The 10,091-nt window shown below is 45.5% G+C and overlaps 2 protein-coding genes across 2 annotated transcripts; both read left to right on the top strand.

Annotated features, from left to right (window-relative positions):
- The first annotated feature begins 1,093 nt into the window (after positions 1-1,093).
- Positions 1,094-7,068, top strand: LOC109746379 (probable cellulose synthase A catalytic subunit 8 [UDP-forming]). Its single transcript, XM_020305493.4, has 14 exons — positions 1,094-1,590; positions 1,712-1,904; positions 2,267-2,517; positions 2,615-2,714; positions 2,810-2,999; positions 3,214-3,480; positions 3,572-3,917; positions 4,001-4,138; positions 4,273-4,398; positions 4,484-4,696; positions 4,862-5,117; positions 5,230-5,432; positions 5,718-6,068; positions 6,157-7,068. Exons 1-14 carry the CDS (start codon positions 1,567-1,569, stop codon positions 6,739-6,741), a joined length of 3,243 nt encoding a protein of 1,080 aa, XP_020161082.1. The 5' UTR covers positions 1,094-1,566; the 3' UTR covers positions 6,742-7,068.
- A 935-nt stretch (positions 7,069-8,003) lies between these two features.
- On the top strand, positions 8,004-9,105 carry LOC109746382 (fruit protein pKIWI502). Its single transcript, XM_020305496.3, has one exon. The coding sequence runs from the start codon at positions 8,082-8,084 to the stop codon at positions 8,952-8,954; it is 873 nt and encodes a 290-aa protein (XP_020161085.1). The 5' UTR covers positions 8,004-8,081; the 3' UTR covers positions 8,955-9,105.
- Positions 9,106-10,091: the final 986 nt, after the last annotated feature.

The following is a 10,091-nucleotide window of genomic DNA, read 5'->3' as shown; positions in this document are numbered from 1 at the left end:
TCCAAGCCTGTTTTGCGGTTATTCTGATGCAGAGAAGTTGTGGGAGTTCATGCCAACTTGGGTGATCAAGCACAACATGATTGTGGAGGATGAGGGTGACGAAGTTCGCCATGGTCTGGAATTTGAGCACATGAGTTATCCTATCCAACTTACAGAGCAAAATCTGACGTCATTTGAGGATTTTATCCAGATGCATCAACGTATTCACCATCGAGCAACTCATAAGCAATTTCACAATGATCTGATTGAGCATTTGCGGGCGCTTTGAGGGGAGAACTAAAAAATGTCTTCGAATAAGTTGAGTTCAAATTTGAACTACTCCCTCTGTAAACTAATATAAAAGCGTTTAGATCACTATTTTAGTATTCTAAATGCTCTTATATTAGTTTACGGAGGGAGTATTTTATTAAAAAACTTCATGTTTGAACTATAATATTTATATTTGAATTATTATTTCACTGGAATTTTTGCACATCATAATTATTTACGGATGATTTTATTTATTTTCAGTTATCTGAGTGCTCCGGATATTAAAAAAGCAAAGGCAGACATTTAGTGACATGGACACCCTATCCACTGTGCCGGGTTGGATGACCGTCATGCTATCTACTGTCCGTGGACACGCCGGACGTGTTGGTAGACATTTTATTTCTGTATGAGTTGTCCGTAGACATTTGTCGTGTCTGTTTTGATTCACGATGTTGGAGTTGCCCAAATTATAGATCGGTTATTTCCAGAAGCTATGTTTGGTCCCCGATTGGTCCAGGTGTTTCCAATATTGGGATGTGCTGTGTTCAAAAGAAAAACTGGGCTGTGCTAGTGTTTTGCTATGAGTGTATCTTTTGATTCTAGTTTTGGCTTCCATTATCTTTTGACGCAATGTGCTACAGAACCCAAGGATCTGAACCATGTTGTTAGTCCGATTGTTTCAATCTCAATGAAATTGGAGGCAATGCTCCTTAGTTTGAAAACAAAATAATTTGCCTCGTATAAATTCTGACATCTGTTTATTCTCTTCTACGCTCTTCATGCGCCGCCGCCTTGCTACAGTATCGTTTACCCGTACCACTTCACTTCCACTCAGCCTGATTGCACAGCAGTAGTTGAGAAATAATCACACATTTTCCGTGCGCGTCCGACCTACCAGGGGCAGGGGCAGATCTCCTCCTCCTCCCACGCCAGGGATTCCCCTTTGTCGGTCACCGACGGTGCCCGCTCTCTGCCGCCCCGGCCCCACCCCGCCTTTCTTCCACCTCCCGCCCCGCTGGCCGACGATAATTTCTCATCCAGAATAAACAAAACAGGAACGCGGAGATCCCTCGCCAATGGCCTCCTAATTAATCAAGCCCCTCATGGAAACCGACAGCGGAACCAACACACCGCTGGTGGCTTGTCCCTTTCACCCTCCTCCCCCCTCCCGGTAGTTCCACCACCACTACTAGTAGCAGCGGCGCTCCCGCTGCCATCCCCACTGCCCCCCCGAACCCCCCTCCGCGCTCCGCACATTGGGTGGGAGGAGCTGCTCCAGCTCGGTTGTCGGTGCCGGGTGGATCGCCCTGCCGCGCCATGGACGGCGACGCGGATGCCCTGGTGAGTCCCCCGCGGATCTTTTTCTTTTCCAAGAACCTCGCTTTGCATTTCCCGGGCCGGATCTGTGGTTCGTGGATGCAAAGCCTCGATTTTGACCGCGTCTCGCTGTTGCCGTGTGCAGAAGTCCGGGAGGCACGGGGCCGGGGACGTGTGCCAGATCTGCGCCGACGGCCTGGGCACCACGGTGGACGGCGAGGTCTTCACCGCCTGCGACGTCTGCCGCTTCCCGGTCTGCCGCCCCTGCTACGAGCACGAGCGCAAGGAGGGCACCCAGGCCTGCCTCCAGTGCAAGACCAAGTACAAGCGCCACAGAGGTAACGCCCACCATCCACTTCCCCACGGACGGATCTCTCTCTCTCTCGCCGCCTGCAATTCGAGTACAATTGAGCTGAGCGCACCTGACAAGTTTATGCTACGAGTAGTTAACAACAGCCAAAATGGGGATCCACTTTTGTAGATCTTGCTACAACATCATTCTTGTCGTGAGCTGGTAATGAAGGTCGGACGGTTCCCTTTAGTAGATCTTACACCATTCTTAGAATTTGTCTGTCTGGGTGAATTGTAGCTTTGGAGAACCAGTATATGAAGCCCAATTTTGGGCCTCCTGGTCATTGACTGCAATTTAGGGTTGAAACATTTTGTCGAGTCTATGCTGAGCTGTGTATGGCTTCTTCAGGGAGCCCTGCGATCCGTGGGGAGGAAGGCGACGACACTGACGCCGATGATGGCAGTGACTTCAACTACCCTGCATCTGGCACTGAGGACCAGAAGCAGAAGATTGCTGATAGGATGCGCAGCTGGCGCATGAACACTGGGGGTAGTGGCAATGTTGGCCACCCCAAGTATGACAGTGGCGAGATCGGCCTCTCCAAGTATGACAGTGGAGAGATCCCTAGGGGATACGTCCCTTCAGTCACCAACAGCCAGGTTGGTGCTCAAGAGTTCTATTTAATAGGTTTTGATGAGAATATCCTGTGTATGCGCTATTGCTCAGTTTATTGAGTTGGATTTTGCTTGCTTGCAGATGTCAGGAGAAATCCCTGGAGCTTCCCCTGATCATCATATGATGTCCCCTACGGGGAACATCAGCAGACGTGCTCCGTTTCCCTATGTGAATCATTCACGTATGTTTGTTTCTTGACATGATCTCTCGTGTTCCATTTTGCAACACTCACTTGAGATGTGAATATAACGATTATTGTTTCGTGCTCCTTGCCAGCAAATCCGTCAAGGGAGTTCTCTGGCAGTATTGGGAATGTTGCCTGGAAAGAGAGAGTCGATGGCTGGAAAATGAAGCAGGACAAGGGTGCGATTCCCATGACTAATGGGACAAGCATTGCTCCCTCTGAAGGCCGGGCAGCTACTGACATCGATGCATCTACTGAGTACAACATGGAAGATGCTTTACTGTGAGTTCCAACACCCTCCTCTTCACATTCATATCTTACAGCAGCATCTGCTGTTTGTCAGTACAAAACCTGATTGAAGTTACGAGTTAGGAGATTGCCTTTATACTTGCACAGTTACAGCCTTTCTTTTTTGTGAATATTGGCCATGTTCTTTTCATTATAATGTTCTAGCCTATTGTCTTCCAGCATTAATTCTATTCGATCTAAATTACAGGAATGATGAAACTCGCCAGCCTCTATCTAGAAAAGTCCCCATTGCTTCATCCAAAATAAATCCATACAGAATGGTCATTGTTCTGCGGTTGGTTGTTCTAAGCATCTTCCTGCACTACCGTCTCACAAATCCTGTGCGTAATGCATACCCACTGTGGCTTTTATCTGTTATATGTGAGATTTGGTTTGCTTTATCCTGGATACTGGATCAGTTCCCGAAGTGGTTTCCAATCAACCGGGAGACCTACCTTGATAGACTGGCTTTAAGGTGATCTTAACAATTTCTTCTGTACTTAGTTGAAGCAGACATTGTTTATTAACTATTCCTGACGTTGCTACCATTTCATTTCTGTTAACAGGTATGACCGAGAAGGTGAACCGTCTCAGTTGGCTGCTGTTGACATATTTGTCAGTACAGTCGACCCCTTGAAGGAGCCACCTATCGTCACTGCCAACACTGTGCTATCCATACTTGCTGTTGATTATCCTGTGGACAAGGTCTCTTGCTATGTATCTGATGACGGAGCTTCAATGCTGACTTTTGACGCATTGGCTGAGACTTCAGAGTTTGCTAGGAAATGGGTACCATTTGTGAAGAAGTATGACATTGAACCCAGAGCTCCTGAGTTTTACTTTTGCCAGAAAATTGATTACCTGAAAGATAAAGTCCAGCCTTCATTTGTTAAAGACCGCCGGGCCATGAAGGTGTGTTTGCTTTGTGAACATATAGGTATTGATTTCACATTTTCTGATCCTATGCTAACGTGTCTCACAAAAAACTGTTGTAGAGAGAATATGAAGAATTTAAAATTAGGATAAATGCCCTAGTTTCTAAGGCATTGAAAGTCCCCGAGGAAGGATGGATCATGCAAGATGGCACACCATGGCCAGGAAACAATACCAGGGATCATCCTGGAATGATTCAGGTTAGCGTATTTCCAATATAGACTGCTATTACTGAATTGAAAGCTAGACATACCTGGTTATCTAGCTATTTTTTTGTATTCTACTATTTAGAAAGTTCATTGCTTGGCTAACTCCTCTTTCTGACCATTCTCAGGTTTTCCTTGGTCACAGTGGTGGCCTTGATACTGAGGGTAATGAGCTCCCCCGTTTAGTTTACGTGTCTCGTGAAAAGCGTCCTGGGTTCCAGCACCACAAAAAGGCTGGTGCCATGAATGCCCTTGTGAGTAGTTAATACTCTTACGGAAGTTAAATTATCTAATTAATTCCATTTGATGGTTCTAATGTCAGATCAATTTTTTCCACAGGTTCGTGTCTCAGCTGTCCTTACTAACGGACAATACATGTTGAATCTTGATTGTGATCACTACATCAACAACAGCAAGGCTGTCCGAGAAGCTATGTGCTTCCTAATGGATCCAAACCTAGGTCCGCAAGTCTGTTATGTGCAGTTCCCACAAAGGTTTGATGGTATTGATAGGAATGATCGATATGCAAACAGGAACACTGTCTTTTTTGATGTAAGTCCACAGTTCTCTCCTGAATTCACTGGTTTCAAGTAATCAATAGCGTAACATGTGATGCTCGTTTGGATACTTAATAAGTGATGCTAAGATTCTAAGATTGGTCGATGGACTGGTTTTAAAATTTCTAACCATGTCCAATGATTTTTGGGCTTGCTGCAGATTAACTTGAGGGGCCTTGACGGCATTCAAGGACCAGTTTATGTGGGAACTGGTTGTGTTTTCAACAGAACGGCTATCTATGGTTATGAGCCCCCAATTAAGGCGAAGAAGCCAGGTTTCTTGGCATCACTATGTGGGGGCAAGAAGAAGGCAAGCAAGTCAAAGAAAAGGAGCTCAGATAAGAAAAAGTCGAACAAGCATGTGGACAGTTCTGTTCCAGTATTCAATCTCGAAGACATAGAGGAGGGTGTTGAAGGTACCATCTTTATTTTCTTGCATCTTCCACCGCCCAATTCTTTATACTGTTTTGTCATCTGCAGCAGTTATTGTACATTCTGGAGTTTTAACCAACATGTACTATTTGGCAGGTGCTGGGTTTGATGATGAGAAATCAGTTCTCATGTCTCAAATGAGCTTAGAGAAGAGATTTGGCCAGTCAGCAGCATTTGTTGCCTCCACTCTGATGGAATATGGTGGTGTTCCTCAGTCGTCCACTCCAGAATCTCTTTTGAAAGAAGCTATCCATGTCATAAGTTGTGGCTATGAGGACAAGTCTGAATGGGGAACTGAGGTAACATAACAATCATTCCAATAATGTTCGTTCATATTTTCTATTACACAAAATTTGTGCAAAACAATAAAATAGAAGTGAGGTACCAGTATGCAAAATGGTGGATGCAACTAGTGTTTTTGTATCTTTGCTCTGGAGAAACAAAAATATGTTAGTACTATTTTGCACAAGTTCATAATACACTTTATACTGGCTATTTTTGTTACGAATTGCAAATGATATGTCTCAGTTGGCATGAGTAAGGCCAGTTCCTGGTTAACTGTAACGAGGTTGTTCTGATTGCAGATTGGTTGGATCTATGGATCTGTCACAGAAGATATTCTCACTGGATTCAAGATGCACGCAAGAGGCTGGCGTTCAGTCTATTGCATGCCCAAGCGCCCAGCTTTCAAGGGATCTGCCCCCATCAATCTTTCAGATCGTCTGAATCAAGTGCTGCGGTGGGCTCTTGGTTCTGTTGAAATTCTTTTCAGCCGGCATTGCCCCTTATGGTATGGCTACGGAGGGCGCCTCAAGTTCCTGGAGAGATTCGCTTACATCAACACCACCATTTACCCACTAACCTCTCTCCCGCTTCTAGTCTATTGTATATTGCCTGCTATCTGTCTGCTCACTGGAAAGTTCATCATGCCAGAGGTAAACATTGGTTGCATACATCTTTTATACATTCAGTTGAAAGAGGTTGCAGCAACAAAACTGACCATATTCATTTCTTGGAATGCAGATTAGCAACTTGGCCAGTATCTGGTTCATTGCGCTCTTCCTTTCAATTTTCGCCACTGGTATCCTTGAGATGAGGTGGAGTGGTGTTGGCATTGACGAGTGGTGGAGGAATGAACAGTTCTGGGTCATTGGAGGTATCTCTGCCCATCTGTTTGCCGTCTTTCAGGGTCTTCTGAAGGTGCTTGCAGGTATCGACACCAACTTCACTGTCACCTCAAAGGCTAATGATGAAGAAGGCGACTTTGCTGAGCTCTACATGTTCAAGTGGACGACGCTTCTTATCCCTCCGACGACCATTTTGATCATTAACATGGTCGGTGTCGTTGCTGGTACCTCCTACGCCATCAACAGTGGTTACCAATCATGGGGGCCGCTCTTTGGGAAGCTCTTCTTTGCCTTCTGGGTGATTGTTCACTTATACCCATTCCTCAAGGGTCTTATGGGCAGGCAAAACCGCACACCAACGATTGTCATCGTCTGGGCTGTCCTCCTCGCTTCTATCTTCTCCTTGCTGTGGGTTCGTGTTGATCCATTCACTACCCGTCTCGCTGGCCCAAATATCCAAACCTGTGGCATCAACTGCTAGGAAAGTGGGAGTTTGTAGAGACAGAAAATATAACAGTGATGGAGCGACCACCTGTGGAGCCAGAGAATATTTATGTTGGGGTTGTGAATTACTACGTTTGAGAAAGTTGTCAAAATTGAGAAAACACATTTGTAAATAGATGTAATAGACCATCTACCGTTTTCATGAGGTTAAGCTCTTCTTTTTTGGAACAAAGGAATCTCATTGGTAAACCTATAGGAATTTTCCTATGAGGCACTTTGGATTGTAGGAATGGACCTATGAATTCTTGTATTTATTATTTATATAAATTATTCCTGTCCTTCACATTTTGGAGGAGTTTTTAAATATGAGGTCGAACCTCATGGTGAAATTTCTTGGGCAAGTCCAGGAGTTTTTCTTTCCCTTCTCTCCATGTAAGAAACCATTTTCTGCAAAATTGTTGTAGTGCATCAAAGCAACAACTTTGTTGAATTCCCAGAGTTTCTGTTTATGCAGAAATCGGCAACACAACTACACAAGACACTGAACTCATGTACTTCTTTTAACTGTTCCTATGTTTTCGGTTTTTGCATTCCAAACGGCATACTGAGTTTAACCATAGTGAAATGACCAAAATTTTATCGCATAGTTTATTTTCTCTCTCTGTAGAAGTTGTCGGTCATCAGGTACTCAAATATCTTGTTTGGATTTAGAAGCCATTTGTGCCCCCATACCTTCCAAAATACATAGCATATTGGGTTCGTTAGGATAAGCATTTTGACCAACAATTACTATGCCAAAGTATTTATAGCACAAAATTTACATATTGATAGAGTAGTAGTTACAGCTTGGCTCTACTTAGGTACAGAAAAACACAATGCACCAAGGGTGCCAATTTCAACTTTATACCTCAAAATTATGGTGCTTCTTTAAATTCTACACATCTTTTTCTCGGAGTTGTAGATGTCACCCAAACTTTTCTAAAGTATGTTCTCGATGAAGAGAAAGGTCTAATTTTAGTCCTTCGGCTAATCGGAAATTATGGTGCTTCTTGGAAGGACATGATCACAGAATTCATAAACAAATGTTATACACAACTGCTCAGTACCTTGATTTTATAGAACAGACTCCATGATTTTTCCCTTAAAAAAAGTCCTCTATGATTTCATTGATCATAAAAATCAATACAGAGATACAAATGGGATAGTGAGATTTTATTGATCATGGGCCGTGCGCACCTGACCTGACAGCACCGGGCCCACCCAAGCGCGATCCCCACCCTCATCCCAAGAGCCACGGGCTCCTCTCCTCTCCTAATCGCCACCCGATCCCCACGATCTCCTGCTTTCTCGGCGCCTTCGGAGCCCCGACCCTCCGCCATGGCCACGGCCGCCACCATCTCCGCCACGCCCCTCGCCCCCCTCCCCTCCTCCCGGCATGCCTTCGCCAGCCCCAAAATGCTGCGCTCGCTCCCCTTCCTCCGGCGCCGCCTGCCCTCCCTGGCGGCCGCCGCGGTCAAGCAGGACGCGGCGGTCTGGAACGCGGCCCCCGTCGCCTCCATCGGCGCGGCCAGCGCCGACGGCTCGCTCTTCCACCTGCGCGTCGACCTCTCCGACGCCGCAGACCTCGCCTCCTCCTTCACCGCGCCGGGGCAGTACCTCCTGGTCCGCGTCCCCGGGGAGGACGGCCTCAAGCCCGCCTTCATGGCCATCGCGTCCCCGCCGGGGGGAGGCGCCTTCGAGTTCCTCGTCAAGGCCGTGCCCGGCGCCACCGCGGAGAAGCTCTGCGGCCTCCGCGACGGCGACGTGGTGGAGCTCGGCGCGGTCATGGGCAAGGGGTTCCCGATCGAGAGGGTGACCCCGGCCGACGCCGCGGAGACGCTGCTCCTCTTCGCCACCGGGACCGGGATCAGCCCGATCCGCTCGCTCATCGAGTTCGGCTTCGCGGCCAAGCAGCGAGCTGATGTGAGGCTCTACTATGGCGCCAGGAATCTGGAAACAATGGCGTATCAGGAGAGATTTGCAGAGTGGGAGTCATCTGGGCTCAAGATTGTGCCGGTCCTGTCACGGCCAGATGATGGCTGGAAAGGTGAAAGGGGTTATGTTCAGCGCGCGTTCTTGGAAGCCAAGAACATTGCCAATCCTACTTCCACTGGGGCTGTGCTATGCGGGCAAAGCCAAATGATCGAGGAGGTCACCTCGGCCCTTACAGCAGATGGCGTATCACAGGATAAAATCTTGAAGAACTTCTAGAGCACAGATCTCCTGAATGTAACTCATGCTTCTTTGGTTGGGCAGTTCCGTGCCTTCCTGTTTGTATTAGAATTTCTGTAATTTGATTCATCGGTACTTCTCAACACAAGATACGGTAGATATACATGTTATCAGAGTGCGTTTTGCTCCATTTCCGCTGTGTGCTACCTCTGGGAGATGATAAGATCCAACCTTCAAGGGGCTGCGTAGTTTTATAACTCGCATTGTTTTTCCTACATTGCCTCTTCGTTATTCTGTAGATGGTTTTTGTTACTCTGGTAATACCAGTTTCTTTTACATAGGACGTTTTTCTCCCTTGACAAAGCATAAATAACTTGCTAGCTTTTCCATGATGCATCTGTATGTTACCTGAAAATATTTTCATCGATCTTGCATAGTTTGTTTGTATGTATTATTTTTCTTACATATGTACGAGACACACACATTTATGTCTCATAGTTTAGCTCCATGTGATTTCTGACCATGTACTTGCTGTTTGTTAGTGTTCCAATATTGCTTGCTTCTCTTTGTACTGCAGTTTATTTTGGTAAGTTAGTATAGCTCCATTAGGAAGAATTTAGCATGGCTAGGCATGTGCAGCATCATAACTATTTTCAACACAATGGATGATAGATATACATGATATTAGAGTGCTTTCGCTCCAATTCGGCTGTGTTCTCCCCCTAGGAGATTATAAGATCTAACCTTCCAGGGGCTGCGTAATTTCATAGCCCGCATCGTTTTTTTAATTGCGTCATTGTTTATTCCATAGATGGTGTTTGTTACTTTGATTATATCAGTTTATTTTTCATCAAACGTATTTTTTCCCTTAACAAGCATAAATAAATCGGTAGCTTTTCCATGATGCATATGTATGTCACCTGAAAATACGTTTATCCATCTTGTATAATTTATTATTGTACATATTGTTTTGCTTAAATAAACAGGAGACATTTATGCCTCATAGGCTCCATGTGATTTCTGACCATGGACTTCATGTTTGTTAGTGTTCCAGTATTGCTTCTCTTTGTACTGCAATTTCTTTTTTAAAATAAGTACAGCTGCATTAGGAAGAATTGGGCATATGGCAAGGCATGTACAGCTTATGAACATGCGATTATAATATTTATTTAATTA

Source organism: Aegilops tauschii, chromosome 2, assembly GCF_002575655.3.
Source record: "Aegilops tauschii subsp. strangulata cultivar AL8/78 chromosome 2, Aet v6.0, whole genome shotgun sequence".
In the NCBI taxonomy this organism is placed as follows: Eukaryota; Viridiplantae; Streptophyta; class Magnoliopsida; order Poales; family Poaceae; genus Aegilops; species Aegilops tauschii.
The sequence above is the reverse complement of the archived record's forward strand: the minus strand, read 5'-3'. Positions and strand labels throughout refer to the sequence as shown.